Source organism: Hylobates moloch, unplaced genomic scaffold, assembly GCF_009828535.3.
Source record: "Hylobates moloch isolate HMO894 unplaced genomic scaffold, HMol_V3 SCAFFOLD_16, whole genome shotgun sequence".
In the NCBI taxonomy this organism is placed as follows: domain Eukaryota; kingdom Metazoa; phylum Chordata; class Mammalia; order Primates; family Hylobatidae; genus Hylobates; species Hylobates moloch.
The window spans coordinates 59798543-59815438 of record NW_026652291.1 but is presented as its reverse complement, the minus strand read 5'-3'; the positions used below and the strand labels follow the sequence as shown (position 1 = coordinate 59815438).

Here is a 16896-nt window from a genome sequence, read left to right as displayed (position 1 = left end):
TAGTAGAAATGGTTGCTTTTCCCAAACAGAGAGGTGCGCAGATGGCACCTCCTGAAGCTGCTTATTCTGACTTCTTGGAGCAATTCGTGGATGGCCCCAGTGCTCTGCAGTTCTAGGTATCTCCATTACCACAGGGGGAGATAATCCCACTCCCAGTCTCACATTCTTGCATACAGTTAGGGAGGTATGTGGTGTGGTGGAATGGATATAGGCTTTGGAGCTAGTCACTGACTGACCTCAGTTTTCTCAAGTGTAAAATAAAGATAATAAAACTTACTCTCTGTCAGATTAAATTAGAAGATAGGTGTAAGTACATAGTGACCTGGCACACAGTTGTCAGTTAAAAATAGTATCTATTACTGCAAGTTATATTCATATCATATGCATCTTATTAATTTCTAAAAGCTTTACCTTCCGCATGCTGTTCTTTGGATGACTTAAAAGCAGTTTAAATTTTGCTTCACAATAGCTCAGTGATCAGAAAGGAGGGCTGAGCCTTTTCTTCGTGTTTTGCGAGAGAGGTGGAACTTTCCTCTCAGCAAGAGTACAGGTGTCCAGAAGTCCAGCTCCACCCGACTGTCCTTGCCTCAGAGCCAAGGTGTTTTGGCCCACTGTTCACAGGTGGACATTACTGTTCTTGCCTTACCTACACTTGCCCACACTGAGACCTAGTTGTTTTGCCATTCAGGACACTACCAGGACATTTTTACTATCTATGTCTTCGGTATGCCCATTGTACCAGTGAGTCAGCAGCACCTGGCAGTTCAGGGCTCTTTGTTTACAGAGTACTGTTCTTTAGGGATCAGGCAAAGATTCTTCGTGTCATGCACACGTGGCCACAGTTAATTGCATGTAGTGGTTTCTTCAATAAATGTTGGCTGGATGAATGAACAGAAGATAACGATTCCAGGTTCAACTTGGCTGAGAAGGGTATTTCGCGCTTTTGCCTTTCAGGGTGCTGGTGGGGCCTGAGGGTTGCTGTGGGAAGGGGGCAGACAGCTTACCCTGAGTCTGCCAGAGCCGCTGTGGGCTGTGAAGGACTTTGGATCTCTGTGTGTCTGAGAGCTTTGGCCAGGTGTCCTCGTGTAGCTTCTCCTGGTACCAGAACGACTGATCTCATGTACTTGTGGCTAATGAGGTGGAACAGTCAGATGCTGGGCCGCCAACTGACTTTTGCCCTTTGAACCTTCTACTTGGAAGCTAGTTGCCTTTTTCAGAGGGTTTTTCCCAAGAGCCATCTGAGGGTGGAGGTGAAGAAACTTAACCTTTTCTGGCCCATATTCACCTCAAGAAATAGGCTTTCATCAGAGCCTTGGGTTCTTTCTAGTGTGGGTTTGTTGTGAACTTTGGAACAAACTCTTGACCAGCAGTGAAGGGGTAGACCTTTATGCTGCTTTGATCATCAAGTCCCTTTGGGGGCTCATCCTTGCTCTCTTCCTTTCTATGTTCTATGTTTCTATGTTCCTTTCTTTTTCTCTTTGCCTCAGAAGAAGCTGGGCAGGTAGCCCAGAGGAGGTTGCAGAAGATGCTGGGCAGCAGTGGGTCCTAACTGGCTGTGGATTGGAACCATCTGGAGAATTAAGAAAACAAGGTCAGGCGTGGTGGCTCACGCCTGTAATCCCAGCACTTTGGGAGGCCGATGTGGGCGGATCACGAGGTCAGGAGATCGAGACCATCCTGGCTAACATGGTGAAACCCCATCTCTACTAAAGGATACAAAAAATTAGCCGGGCTTGGTGGCGGGCGCCTATAGTCTCAGCTACTTGGGAGGCTGAGGCAGGAGAATGGCATGAACCTGGGAGGCGGAGGTTGCAGTGCGCCGAGATCGCACCACTGCACTCCAGCCTGGGTGACAGAAAAAAAAATTTTTTTTTAAATTTTATTTTCTTCTTTTTTTCTCTTTTCTTTTCTTTTTGAGACGGAGCCTTGCTCTGTCATCCAGGCTGGAGTGCAGTGGTGCGATCTTGGCTCACTGCAACCTCTGCCTCCCGGGTTCAAAATGATTCTCCTCTCTCAGACTCCCAGGTAGCTGGGATTACAGGCGTGCGCCATCACGCCTGGCTAATTTTTGTACTTTTAGTAAAGACGGGGTTTTGCCATGTTGGTCAGGCTGGTCATGAACGCCTGACCTCAGGTGATCTGCCCACTTTCGCCTCCCAAAGTGCTGGGATTACAGGCGTGAGCCACCACCACGCCTGGCCAAAAATGTTATTTTATTTTCTGAGACGGAGTCTTGCTTTGTTGCCCAGGCTGGTATGCAGTAGCATGGTTATGGGCTTAATCCTGCACTCAAGTGACCTTCCCACCTCAGCCTTCCAAGTAGCTAGGACCATCAGTGTGCACCACCAAGTCCAGCTAATTTGTAATTTTTTTGTAGAGAAAGCGTCTCACTATGTTGCCCAGGCTGGTCTCCAACTCCTGGCCTCAAGTGATCCTCACATCTTGGCCTTCCAAAGTGCTGGGATTATAGGCATGAGCCACCGCACCTGGAGTAAAATGTTTCTGTAGTCTGAAAGGTAAAATAATTTGAAGGCCATCTGCTATCTGAGAGAAATAACAGCACCTAGGGAGAGTGGAAGAAATAATGTATCAAAGAAGCCAGAGTGAAAATGTGATTTCAAGGTGTAGAGAGTTTCCAAAACCAACATTAGACAAAACAAATGGGGATGCAGCAAAGAAAAGGAAGAAGAGACTTGAAATCTCTGGGTTTAGGTGACAGATATGAGGCGTTTCCAGAGAGCTTAAATCTGGACCTTCTGAGGAAACAGCAGTGGTAGAGTATTTTGGGGACACCAGGGTATTAGCAGTCCTGAGTATGCCAGTTGTGGGGTTTGGCCTTGCCCCAGGAATGGTGTGCATCTGACTATACACAGACCCAGCCTAACCTAGAAATGTGCAGTTTTTCTGAGCAACATGTGACCAAGAGCTTGCTCACACCAATTAAGCCTAGTGACTGCTGTCCTTCTGCTGAGTGCTATGGGATGAATGATGTCACCAGTCAGAAGTTAGCTGAGATGTCTCACTGGTGGTGTGAAGTTTAAAGTAGTAAACTGAGTGGCAGGTGGAATTTTCGTCCGTTTGTCAACTGAAGGCTGTGTATGTGAAAGAAAAAAGAACACAGAATAGAGTTCCTGATTGTAAATTCGAAGATACCAGAAAGATAAACTCCTGGTAAGGGATAGAGGAGGTTTATAGGGATCAGGAGAAATGTGTATAATAAGGCTTTAAAATGGAAATTTTAGAGGCAAAGAGAAAAATGCCTAGATGAAAGTATAAATCTGGGTATTTTGGAGATTATCAGGTACTACATAGCAGAGAATAAAGGCAGAGAGGAGTTGCTCAGTAATGCATTTGGAGAAAATAGAATGGAAGATCAGAAATGATGCTTTTGAACTCTTATCTACAAATATTACAAGTAAGGCTAATAAACGTATTTGACCTTTTTTTTTTTTTTTTTTTTTTTTTGTGAGACAGAGTCTCGCTCTGTCACCAGGCTGGAGTGTAGTGGCGCGATCTTGGCTCACTGCAACCTCCGGCCTCCTGGGTTTAAGTGATTCTCCTGCCTCAGCCTCCCGAGTAGCTGGGACTACAGGCGCACACCACTACACCCAGCTAATTTTTGTATTTTGTAGTAGAGATGGGGTTTCACCATGTTGGCCAGGATGGTTTCAATCTCTTGAACTCGTGATTCGTCCGCCTCCACCTCCCAAAGTGCTGGGATTACAGGCATGAGCCACGGCGCCCGGCCCGTATTTGACTTTTTACTGAAAGGAGGAAACAATTTCATAGCCATCAGCGATATTCAATTAGAATATGATAATGAAAGAGTATACTAGGCTGGGCACGGTGGCTCACGCCTGTAATTGCAGCACTTTGGGAGGCCGAGGCGGGCGGATCACAAGGTCAGGAGATCGAGACCATCCTGGATAACATGGTGAAACCCCGTCTCTACTAAAAATACAAAAAAATAGCCGGGTGTGGTGGCAGGCGCCTGTAGTCCCAGCTACTTGGGAGGCTGAGGCAGGAGAATGGCATGAACCCGGGAGGCGGAGTTTTCAGTGAGCCGAGATTGCGCCACTGCACTGCAGCCTGGGTGACAGAGCGAGACTCTGTCTCAAAAAAAAAAAAAAAAAAAAAAAAAAAAGAAAGAGTATACTTTGTTCAAAAGTGATGATTTGCTAGAAGAGCTGGGATTGATGTAGTACATTAAAGAGAGGACATACTTGTTTGAGGATCTGCTATCATAAGGGATGCCTGCCTCCTTTGCATAAGGTCACATTTAGATTCTTTTGATTGCAGTGAGAGGGAAATTTCAGTATACAAAGATTCAGTAAGCTGTCAAGGGTTTCACTTCCCCTTTCTCCATTTTTCAACAAATGTAATGAATAGTACCACCCAGTGCTGCTTCCAGTTTTCTGCCTGCAGTTAGGTGTTTTTTTTTTTTTTTGAGACAGTCTTGCTCTGTCACCCAGGCTGGAATGCAGTGGTGCAATCAAGGATCACTGCAGCCTTGACCTCCCCAGGCTCAAGCAATTCTCCCACCTTAGCCTCCTGAGTAGTTGAGACTTACAGGTGCATGCCACCAGGCCCAGCTAATTTTTGTATTTTTTGTAGAATCAGGGTTTCTCTATGTTGCCCAGGCTGGTTTCAAACTCCTGAGCTCAAAGGATCAGCCCACCTTGGCCTCCCAAAGTGCTGGAATTACAGGAGCGAGCCACTGTGCCCAGCCAATATATGAGTTTTCTATTGCTTCTCTAACAAGTTACCACCAATTAAGTGGCTGAAAACAACACAGATTTATCATCTCATAGTTCTGGAGGTCAGAAGTCTGAAATGGGTCTCACTGGGCTAATATGAAGTAGCACTGTGTTTCCTTCTGGAGGCTTAAGGAGAGAATCCATCTTCTTGCCTTTCCCAGCTTCTAGAGTCTCATGGACCCTTCCATTTTCAAAGTCAGCAGTAACTGGGAGAGTCTTTCTCGTATTATACTACTCTGACATTGACCTTTCCGCCTCCCTCTTTCATCTTTAAGAACTTTTGTGATTACATTGGGCCCACCCAGATAATACAGAATGATTTCCCTGTTTTGTCACTTGATTAGCAATCTTCATTCTGTCTGCAACTTTTTTTTTTTTTTTTTTTTTGTGAGCCAGAGTCTTGCTCTGTTGTCCAGGCTGAAGTGCAGTGATGTGATCTTGGCTCACTGCAACCTCCGCCTCCTGGGTTCAAGCAATTCTCCTGCCTCAGCCTCCCGAGTAGCTGGGATTACAGGCACGCACCACCACACCCAGCTATTTTTTGTATTTTTAGTAGAGACAGGGTTTCACCATGTTGGTTAGGCTGGTCTCGAATTCCTGACCTCAGGTGATCTGCCTGCCTTGGCCTCCCAAAGTGCTGGGATTACAGGCATGAGCCACTGCGCCTGGCCTCTGTCTGCAACTTTAATTCTCCCTTGCCATGCAATATAACATGGTTCACAGGTTCCAGGGATTGGGGGGTGGACATCTTTGGAGGGCCATTAGTCTACCTACCACAAGTGATAACCCAGCTTTCCACTGAAGGTGGATGAGCAGCACTCTGAAGTGATAACTTAAGGTGGATTCTTGCCCAAATTCTAGGCTTGTAAGTTAAACCTGGTTAGTGAAGTATGAGGAGAAGGGTGGGAAATCATTAGTAACCTGTATGAATTCACTAAGAACAAGCCATACTCTGCTAACCTCACTTTTTGGTTCAATTTTAATTTTTTTATTCAAATATAATATACAGAAGGAACAGTGCAATCTCATAAGTTTATGGCTTAGTGAATTGTCACTAGTTGAGCATATGTGTAACTAGCACCTTTGAACCCTTCCTATGCTCTTCCCAGTCCCTGCCTCTCCACCCCACACAAAGGGAAATCACTATTCTGACTTCTAGTAGCATTGATTAGTTTTCCCTGATTTTATGTAAATGGATATAATCTATATGTACACTTTTGCATCTGGCTTGCTTATTATGTTTGAGATTCTTCTGTATTTTTGTCTGTAGTTGTAGATTGTTCATTTTTTTTTTTTTTTCAGACAGAGTCTCACTCTGTTGCCCAGGCTGGAGTGCAGTGGTAGGATCTTGGATCACTGCAACCTCCACCTCCTGGGTTCAAGCGATTCTCCTGCCTCAGCCTCCTGAGTAGCTGGGATTACAGGTGGCCACCACCACGCCCAGCTAATTTTTTGTATTTTTAGTAGAGACGGGGTTTCACCATGTTGGCCAGGCTGGTCTTGAACTCCTGACTTTGTGATCTGCCAGCCTTGGCCTCCTAATGTGCTAGGATTACAGATTGTTTATTCTTAGTGCTGTTTAGTATTTATTCAATCTACTGTTGCTGGGCATTTGGGTTGTTTCTAGTTTTTGACTACTGCAAGGGTGTAGCTATGAATATTCTACATAAATACGTACTAATTTGATTTGAATTGTTTGATAGCATCATTAGATTGTTAGAGCAGAGGCATGTGTATGCAGATTTCGGAGAGGTTCGTGGCAAATTCTCATGATATTCTCATTGACAAGGTGGACTAGATAAAAATAAAGTTTGGTAGATTCTTAGTTGGCTGAATAATGTTGTGGAATAATGACAAATACAGAAAGGTCTATAGTGATAGACTATATGGCTCTGCTGATCTTAGTCAACATTTTAATTTTTTTTTTTTTTTTTTTTTTTGAGACGAAGTCTCGCTCTGTTGCCCAGGCTGGAGTGCAGTGGCGCAATCTCGGCTCACTGCAACTTCCGCCTCCCAGGTTCACGCCATTCTCCTGCCTCGGCCTCCTGAATAGCTGGGACTACAGGCGCCCGCCACCATGCCTGGCTAACTTTTTGTATTTTTAGTAGAGACGGGGTTTCATCGTGTTAGCCAGGATGGTCTCAATCTCCTGACCTTGTGATCTGCCTGCCTCAGCCTCCCAAAGTGCTAGGATTACAGGCGTGGGCCACTGTGCCTGGCCTAACATTTTAATTTTTTTATTAAAAAAATTTTTTTGAGACAGAGTCTTGCTCTGTCACCTAGGCTGGAGTGCAGTGGCACAATCTTGGCTCAGTGCAACCTCTGCCTCCCAGGCTCAAACAATTCCCATGTCTCAGCCTCCTGAGTAGCTGGGACCACAGGCGTGTGCCATCGCACCCTGCTAATTTTTGTATTTTCCTTTTAGTAGAGATGGGGTTTTGCCATATTGCCAGGCTGGTCTCAAACTCCTGGCCTCAAGTGATCTGCCCGCCTCAGCCTCCTAAAGTGTTGGGATTACAGGTGTGAGCCACTGCTCCCAGCCCATGTCAACATTTATTTATTTATTTATTTTGAGACGGAGTCTCACTCTGTCGCCCAGGCTGGAGTGCAGTGGTGTAATCTCGGCTCACTGCAACCTCAGCCTCCTGGGTTCAAGCGATTCTCCTGCCTCAGCCTCCCGAGTAGCTGGGACTACAGGTACCCACCACCACGCCCGGCTAATTTTTGTTTTTTTAGTAGAGATGGGGTTTCACTATGTTGGCCAAGGTGGTCTCAAACTCCTGACCTCAGGTGATCCTCCCGCCTTGGTCTCCCAAAGTACTGGTATTACAGTCGTGAACCACTGCGCCTGGCCCTAGTCAACATTTTTAGGGTGACTTCAGTGAAGACTCAGGAGGTATGCTGATCAAATTTGCAGATTTCACAAAATTAAAGAAGGGATTTGAACTAATAAAATCAAGAAGGAAAAATCCCATATCTAATATATAAGAATAATGCATAAAAACTCAGACGAAAGTCACTAAGACTAAATATGAAGTCCTGTATCTGGGGGAAAAAAAAATCACTTTTTTTGTTTTGGAGAAAGGATCTTACTGTGTTGCCCAGGCTGCAGTGCAGTGGTCGATCACAGCTCCCTGCAGCCTTGACCACTTGGGCTCAAGCGATCCCCCTACCTCAGCCTCCCAAGTAGCTGGGACCACAGGTGTGTGCCACCATGTCTGGCTAACTAAAAAACATTTTTTGTGGAGATGTGTTCTCACAATGTTGCCCAGGCTGGTCTTGAACTCCTGGACTCAAGTGATCCTCCCACCTCGGCCTCCCAAAGTGCTGGGATTATAGGCATGAGCCATAGCACCCGGCTGAAAAAATCATTTTTATAGGTCCAGAAAGAGGGGAGGAAAGAGCTCATCACTTTGAGGTGGGAAAAAAAGGAGTTGTAGTAAACATTGATTTCAGGTTGAGACTCTGTAGTCGGCAACAGTGTCTGGAGTTTTCTGTGTGGGGTCTTGCATTTCCGGGGAAACACTGACACAGTGAAGTATATGCAGTAAATGACAACGTGAAATAAATGACAGTCCCGGGACGGTGAGGGGTCTGGAAGCCATATTTGCTCCACAAGGGGTTGTAAAATCTGGGTTTTAGCCTGAAGGAGTAAAGACTCAAGGGGACAGGATGTTCATCCTTTTTTGTTTGTTTGTTTTTAGATGGAGTCTTGCTCTGTGGCCAGGCTGGAGTGCAGTGCCGTGATCTCGGCCCACTGCAACCTCTGCCTCCCAGGTTCAAGCAATTCCCCTGCCTCAGCCTCCCCAGTAGCTGGGACTACAGGCTTGTGTCACCATGACTGGCTAATTTTTGTATTTTAGTAGAGACAGGTTTTCACCATGTTGGGCAGGCTGGTCTCGATCTCCTGACCTCGTGATCTACCTGCCTTGGCCTCTCAAAGTGCTGGGATTACAGGTGTGAGCCACCGCACCTGGCTTTTTTTTTTTTTTTTTTGAGATAGAGTCTCGCTCTGTTGCCCAGGCTGGAGTGCAGTGGCGCGATCTCGGTTCACTGCAAGCTCCGCCTCCCGGGTTCACGCCATTCTCCTGCTTCAGCCTCCCAAGTAGCTGGGACTATAGGCGCCCCCCACAACACCCAGCTAATTTTTTGTATTTTTAGTAGAGATGGAGTTTCTCCATGTTGGTCAGGCTGGTCTCGAACTCCCAACCTCAGATGATCCGCCCGCCTTGGCCTCCCAAAGTGCTGGGATTACAGGCGTGAGCCAGCGCCTGGCCAGGATATTCATCTTTAATGATAAGAAGGGCCACTGGGTGGAAGAGGATTTAGCTTCGTTCTGTGTGGAGCCAGAGGAGAGGTCTGGCACCACTGGTACAAGCTGGGAGGAAGATGCTGTCGGCTTAGTAAAAGGAAGAGCTATAGATCACTTTATTTTATTTTATTTTTTGAGATGGAGTCTCACTCTGTCACCCAGGCTGGAGTGCAGTGGCGTTATCTTGGCTCACTGCAATTTCTGCCTCCCGGGTTCAAATGATTCTCCTGCCTCTGCCTCCAAGTAGCTGGGATTACAGGCATGCGTCACCACACCCAGCTAATATTTATATTTTTAGTAGAGACGGGTTTCGCCATGGTGGCCAGACTGGTCTCGAACTCCTGGCCTCAAGTGATCTGCCCGCCTCAGTCTCCCAAAGTGCTGGAATTACAGGCGTGAACCACCGTGCCTGGCTCTATAGATCACTTTTAAAATGGAATGACGCCGGGCACGGTGGTTCATGCTTGTAATCATAAGTTTTGTGTGTTTCATTGTGTGTATTTAAAGGTAATAGTGCTTACAGAATTGTGGGTTTAATGTTCTTTTTCAGGAACTGTTTCATTTAGGTATCTAAACTAAACCTGAACATCTGATCCAGAGTGGGCCTGCAAGCTTTGTTCTGTTCTGGATCCACCCGGTCTGGTGCTTTCCGGCTTTTAGTTCTAGTGCTGTTACTGGGCCTTACCACTAGAACTAGTCTCCTACTCCCAGGGACCCTATGTAGGCTGGGTTTGATGATCCATTCAGGAACATCTTTTTAGATGGTTATAGGAGTGACTTCTCTCTTTTTTTTTTTTGAGATGGAGTCTTGCTCTGTCACCAGGCTGGAGTGCAGTGGTGTGATCTTGGCTCACTGCATCCTCCGCCTCCTGGGTTCAAGCGATTCTCCTGCCTCAGCCTCCCAAGTAGATGGGACTACAGGCACGCACCACCACTCCCAGCTAATTTTTGTATTTTTAGTAGAGATGGGGTTTCACCATGTTGGCCAGGATGGCCTCGATCTCTTGACCTCATGATCCGCCCACCTCGGCCTCCCAAAGTGCTGGGATTACAGGCGTAAGCCACCGCGCCCGGCCAGGAGTGACTTCTTTGCAGATTCTTTTTTTCTCCCCCTGGGGTCAAAGCAGGAGTGCTGCTGCAGCTGAGTCAAGGGTCAAAGGTGATTTCAGGTTATCCTCCTACAGACTTGGTCCAGTGTTGGGTGGGGATTGAATTGTCCCTAGAGGTAGAAGGGGAGGGCATCTCTGCCCTTGAGGTTAACTTGCAGTTGCCTCCGTATTATCCTAACCCCATGGTCCCCTCCTGTCCCTGGCCCTGAAGCAGGAGGTTGGGCTCCACTTCAAGAGCAGTGCACTTAGCTGGGCTCTGGGGCCACTGGTCAGCTGTATCCGCTGAGGTGGAGACAAAAAGCCCTGTCAGCACTGCTGCCTGCCATACCCATTTCCTGCTCCCACAGTCAACAGGCCCTGGAGGAAGCTAGGCTTTGAGGAGGAGGAGGGCTAGCTCTCTTCAGGCAGTTCCCTCTGCTCCCTGGTTTCTTTCTGCAGGATTCCCTTCCTCATTCAAACTGAGCCTTCTGTGCTCAGTACAGAGAGCAGATCAGGGCTAGAAGATGGGTCAGTGGCTGAGAAATCAGGCTCAGGAGTGGGGGAGGTGGGATACTGGTGGACAAAGAGAAGGATACAAATGGATGGATAGAGAAGTAGAGAAGAGGCTGGGCACGCTGGTGGCTCACACCTGTAATCCCAGCACTTTGGGAGGCCGAGGTGGGTGGATCACCTGAGGTCAGGAGTTTGAGACTAGTCTGGCTAACATGGCGAAACCCTGTCTCTATTAAAAATACAAAAATTAGCCAGGCATAGTGTTGCATGTCTGTAATTCTAGCTACTTGGGAGGCTGAGGCAGGAGAACGGCTTGAACCCAGGAGGCAGAGGTTGCAGTGAGCCAAGATCACACCACTGCACTTCAGCCTGGGGGACAGAGCAAGACTGTCTTAAAAAAAAAAAAAAAAAAAAAAAGAGAAGTAGAGAAGCGATAGGGATTAAAATGTAAACAAGCCACCCAGGTGCCACGGCTCCTCCCTATAATCCCAGTTACTCCTCAGAAGGCTGAGGTGGAAGGATTACCTGAGGCCAGGAGTTCGAGACCAGCCTGGGCCACATAGCAAGACCCTGTCTCTAAAAAAATTAAAACAGCCAGGCACGGTGGCTCACACCTGTAATCCCAGCACTTTGGGAGGCTGAGGAGAGCAGATCACGAGGTCAGGAGTTCGAGACCAGCCTGACCAACATGGTGAAACCCCGTCTCTACTAAAAATACAAAAATTAGCCAGGTGTGGTGGTGGGCACTTGTAGTCCTAGCTACGCAGGAGGCTGAGGCAGGAGAACTGCTTGAACCCTGAAGGCAGAGGTTGCAGTGAGCTGAGATCGCACCACTGCACTCCAGCCTGGGCAACAGCAAGACTCCATCTCAAAAAAAAAAAAAATTAAAACAAATTAGCTGGGCATGGTGGTGCACACCTTTGATCCCAGCTACTAGGGTGGCTGAGCTGGGAGGATCCCTTGAGCTCAGGAGTTCAATGCTGCAGTGAGCTATGATTTCTCCACTGTACTCTGGCTTGGGTGAAAGAGTGAGACCCCCATCTCCAAAAAAAAAAAAAAAAAGACTGGCTGTGGTGGCTCACGCCTGTAATCCCAGCACTTTGGGAGGCCGAGGTGGGCAGATCACCTGAGCTCAGGAGTTCGAGATCAGCCTGGCCAGTATGGTGAAACCCCATCTCTACTAAAAATACAAAAATTAGGCAGGCATGGTGGCACACGCCTGTAGTCCCAGCTACTCGGGAGGCTGAGGCAGGAGAATCGCTTGAACCTGGGAAGTGGAGGTTGCAGTGAGCCGAGATCATGCCATTGCACTTCAGCCTGGGTGACAGAGCAAGACTGTGTCTCAAAAAATAAATAAATAAATAATAATAAAATATAGGCTGGGCGTGGTGGCTCACGCTTGTAATCCGAGCACTTTGGGAGGCTGAGGTGGGTGGATCACCTCAGGTCAGGAGTTTGCGACAAGCCTGGCCAACATGGTGAAACCTCGTCTCTACTAAAAATATAAAAATTAGCTGGGTGTAGTGGCGCACACCTGTAATCCCAGCTACTTGGGAGGTTGAGGCAGGAGAATTGCTTGAACCTGGGAGCAGATGTCGCCATGAGCCGAGACCATGCCATTGCACTCCAGCCTGGGCAACAAGGGTTAAACTCTGTCTCAAAAAGAAAAATAAAATAAATACAATAAAATATAAACAAGCCGTGTATTTCCATTTCGGAATCTGCTATGATAGCAGGTGGTGAATTGGTTGCTTATCCCTCCTTTTCCCTGCCTGCATACCTGGACAGAGCTGAGAAGAACCTTGTGGCACACAGCTCAGAGTCTGAACTAGAACTAGTCCTGTAAGCTTATTCCAGTTTGGTGTTATGACTCATGGTTACCCTGCAGGGAATCATACATTTGTATTTGGGGATCCCATTCCCCCGACAATGTGGCAGCATCCTTTGTGCCTGGTGTTTCTACTTGGAAACCTGGCTATGTTGTGGTTATGAGCCAGCCACAGAGCCTAGGATAAGGGTAGAGGTTACAGGCTGGGGAGAAGGGGCACTAAGTTGTTGAGTGGCTGGAGGCTGGAGTCCAGTGGGGAGTAAAGGATGGGTGATTGGCTGAGGAGGAGTGACAGATTTGAAAGATTTGTGGAGGGCAAGATACAGGCACTTTAGTAATTTTGTGGGGTGCTGCACACTTATGTCTTTAATTATTAACTTAGCACTGGGGTGGCCTGGAGCTGTGGGTACATTTTTGCCCAGCCCTGTGATAAGGTTTGTTGTTTATTAGGCAGAAAGGCAAGCATTTGCATAGGACAGGAATGCCCCTTCTCAGGAAGAGCAGAAAGGAACTTGGGCAGTCAGTAGAATGAGGGTGGTGGTGGAAGGGAGGGTGAGAGAGAGAAGATGGGGCAGCTGTTCTGAGAGCCCAGACTTTCCTGCTTCTCAGGATGAAGTAGCCAGAATGTGGTGAGGCCAGGACACCACAAAATAGGAGGACTAGCGACACCAAGGCCATACCACTGCCAGGAGAACTCAGACAGAGGGTGTTTCTGACTGTGTTGGTGGCCTGAAGTAGGCAAGAACTGTACTAGGCTCATTCTCTTGACTGGTAAGGCAGGGTGATGTTGACCTTGCCCTTGGAGCCCTTGGGAGAAGGGCTTTAAAGTTAAGCCCTCCTTAGAGTGTTCCAGTTGCTGAGCTGGGAAGGAGGGAGCAATGAAGCGATTCCCTATGCTACCAATGGGAAGATCTGTATTGTTTTTTCCAACTTTCTTCTCTGCCACATCCTGGGGCTACTGGTCAACCTCACAGCATGTGTGGGCCTCCCTTTTTGAATTTCTTCAAGTAATTCAAATTCAAGTCGTAGATTGTAACTTTTTTTGTTGGGGGAGGGATAATGAACTTCTTTGAGATTCTGATAAAAGCTATGATCCTTTTCTAAGAAAAGGTATGAACCTTTTTCTTAGGTATGTCTGTATTCATATGGACATTACACTTTGAAAAAGAATTTCGAGCCTTATGGCGGCCCTAGTTAAGAGCCCTGATAAAAGGTACTTTTAAAACCTGTACTTCTGAGTAGAAGGACTGGGGGAATGTGTGTAGTTCCTACTTCTCTATTGTCCCATCAGGAAAAATGCCCTGTCCTCATTCTACAGGAACCACTCTTAGCTGCAAGAATCTTTCCAAGCACAAAAGCAGGCAGCTGAGCTGCCAGGCAGTGGGCAGGAAGTCTGGCCTTCATCCTAATCCTTGGCCACACAGCCTGACCTGCTGGCTAAGCATTGGATAAGTCACAGCAGAACTCCTCAAGGTTAACAGTAATACCACAGAGTCAGAGTGCTGTGTCCTGGAGCCCATGGGGAATGGGAGGTAGGAGGGAGAGACCGTGACTTTTCAGAACCAAGAGCCGGAACAATCACTAATCCTGTACAGTTCCCAGTTGCCTCCCACTGCTGTGCATGGACATTTGGATGTATTTTTTATGTAAGCAGATCTGCAGTCACGTTGTTTTGTGTCTCCCATATAAGGTGCTGGGGGTAGGGAGTATAGAGGCCTTTGTATGATAATGGTGAGGACATTCTGGGGCCCAAGGGTTCCAGTGCAGAGCAGGTCAGAGGGTCTGTCTTTGGCTGAAGGGTATGTCTTGGTGACTGGTAGTGGAAAAATTGCTTGGGAGTCTAAGGCCCTACGGTGGTAAGGGTAAGTCACCAATCAGTATTATTTTTCTTTCAGGTCTCTTAACCTTCATTAACTGTGCCTATGTCAAATGGGGAACCCTGGTACAAGATATTTTCACCTATGCTAAAGTATTGGCACTGATCGCGGTCATCGTTGCAGGCATTGTTAGACTTGGCCAGGGTAAGAAATAATATTAGTAGCAACTAATCTTTGTTAAGCATTTTCTGTGAGCTGTACTCCTCTAAGTGCTCTTTGTGCATTATCTCATTTCTTACTATAACCTTATTCGGTGGGCACTATTATTATTCACATTTTATAGATGAGGAAACAGTCTGCAGAATTAAGTATCTTGGGCCGGGTGCGGTGGCTCATGCCTGTAATCCCAGCACTTTGGGAGGCCATTGCAGGTGGATCCATGACGTCAGGAGTTCAAGACCAGCCTGGCCAAGATGGTGAAACCCCATCTCGACTAAAAATACAAAAATTAGCCGGACGTGGTGACAGGCGCCTGTAATCCCAGCTACTCGGGAGGCTGAGGCAGGAGAATCGCTTGAACCCAGGAGGCAGTGGTTGCAGTGGCACGATCTCGGCTCACTGCAACCACCGGGAGAAAAAGGGGAGACCCTTTTCCAAAAAAAAAAAAAAAAAAAAAAAAAAGAATTAAATATCTTGCCCAAGTTGCTACCGGTAAGTAGAGGAGATGAAACTTATATCCAGGACAACTGACCCAAAAGTCTGTCCTTTAACTTCCATGCACGCTGCCTCCCAGAGGAGGCTGATCTTGGCAAAGGGTTGACAGCTATGCCCTGGGAGCTGGCTTTGGCAGATTGTGATAGGAGGCAGGAATCAGGCAGCCTGCAGAGCAGAACAGAACTGCATTGTTTCTATTCTCCAGCCTTTCTGCTCTATGGTGGTTTCTTTTTTTTTTTTTTGAGACGAAGTCTCGCTCTGACACCCAGGCTGGAGTGCAGTGGCGCGATTTCGGCTCACTGCAAGCTCCGCCTCCCGGGTTCACACCATTCTCCTGCCTCAGCCTCTCCAAGTAGCTGGGACTACAAGCGCCCGCCACCATGCCCGGCTAATTTTTTGTATTTTTAGTAGAGACGGGGTTTCACCGCGGTCTTGATCTCCTGACCTCGTGATCCGCCCGCCTCGGCCTCCCAAAGTGCTGGGATTACAAGTGTGAGCCACCGCGCCCGGCCTTCTGTGGTGGTTTCTTATCCTAGAAAGCTACCCTGGACCCTTCCTGTCAAGATCCCCATCTATGTCATTAGGATGCAGGGCATTCTGGTCTATCTCTACAGACGTCTCTCTTCTGTTTCCTGTTCCTTTACTGGTACTCTTGCTGCCAAAGATGTTGTAGGCCACTTACCTGCTATTATATTACCATATTCTGTCAGTCCTTTACTTGACTGGGAGAATGAAGTGGGAGAATGAGCCACTAATCCCCTGCCTTCCAATGTTCTTGGGTTCCAGGAGCCTCCACTCATTTTGAGAATTCCTTTGAGGGTTCATCATTTGCAGTGGGTGATATTGCCCTGGCACTGTACTCAGCTCTGTTCTCCTACTCAGGCTGGGACACCCTCAACTATGTCACTGAAGAGATCAAGAATCCTGAGAGGTAGGTACTGCACCACCAACTTTCCATAGCAGTGATAGCCATCATTTAATGAGCTCCTACTATGTGCCAGACAGCATACCACAACCACTATGAGGTTAATTTTATCAGCCTCATTTTAATAGATGGCAGGCCTGAGGCTCAGAGAAGTAACTTGTCTGTGATCACAGTAACATGGCTAAAATATGAACTTTCTCATGTATGCTTTGTAAATTTTTTAAAGGCATTTTTACATTTGTTCATTAATGTCTGCATTAATTAAAGCAGGATGTATTATATGCTTATGTATATTTTTAAAACAGATTTTCCTTGATAGATATTTCATCCACCCTTATCCCCACATACATAGCTTTGGGATATAGACTTCCAGAAACCTTCCTATGTTTCCCTCTGATACCTTCCTTGTTTCCTAAATTCATACTGACATTGTGGTATAGTTTCAGTCATTCAATTAAGTCACCCCACCATTATTGCTCTGTAGTCTATATATAGAGTGAACAAGAGAACTGGACAGGAAGTCAAGGACCTAGAGTTTGTCTTTCCACTGACTTGTTGGCTGACCTTGAGGGAGTTGCCTGGCCATCTCTTTGCCTGCTTCCTTATCTGTAATTGAGAGGGTTAAATTCTGTGATCTCCATGGCCTTTCCTGGCTCTAAAATTCTATAATTCTGGGAACTAAGATTTGCCAGGGAGTGGAGTTTCTATAAATTTTCTTTCTTTCTTTTTTTTTTTTTTTTGGAGAGAGTCTTGCTCTTATTTCCCAGGCTGGAGTGCAATGGTGCGATCTTGGCTCATTGCAACCTCTGCCTCCCAGGTTCAAGTGATTCTCCTGCCTCAGCCTCCCAAATAGCTGGAATTACAGGCACCTGTCACCACACCTGGCTAATTTTTGTATTTTTAGTAGAGACGGGGTTTCACCATGTTGGCCAGGCTGGTCTT

General features: G+C 46.9%; 1 protein-coding gene across 8 annotated transcripts in view; it reads left to right on the top strand.

The window, feature by feature from the left end:
- SLC7A7 (solute carrier family 7 member 7) overlaps positions 1 to 16896 on the top strand; it is a 54638-nt gene that overhangs the window by 33193 nt on the left and 4549 nt on the right. For all 8 annotated transcript variants that reach the window (XM_058429625.1, XM_058429623.1, XM_058429624.1 and 5 more), the window contains 2 exons: positions 14394 to 14519; positions 15816 to 15960. In XM_058429625.1, coding sequence (XP_058285608.1) covers positions 14394 to 14519; positions 15816 to 15960 — 271 coding nt within the window. The remainder of the gene's footprint in view (positions 1 to 14393; positions 14520 to 15815; positions 15961 to 16896) is intronic.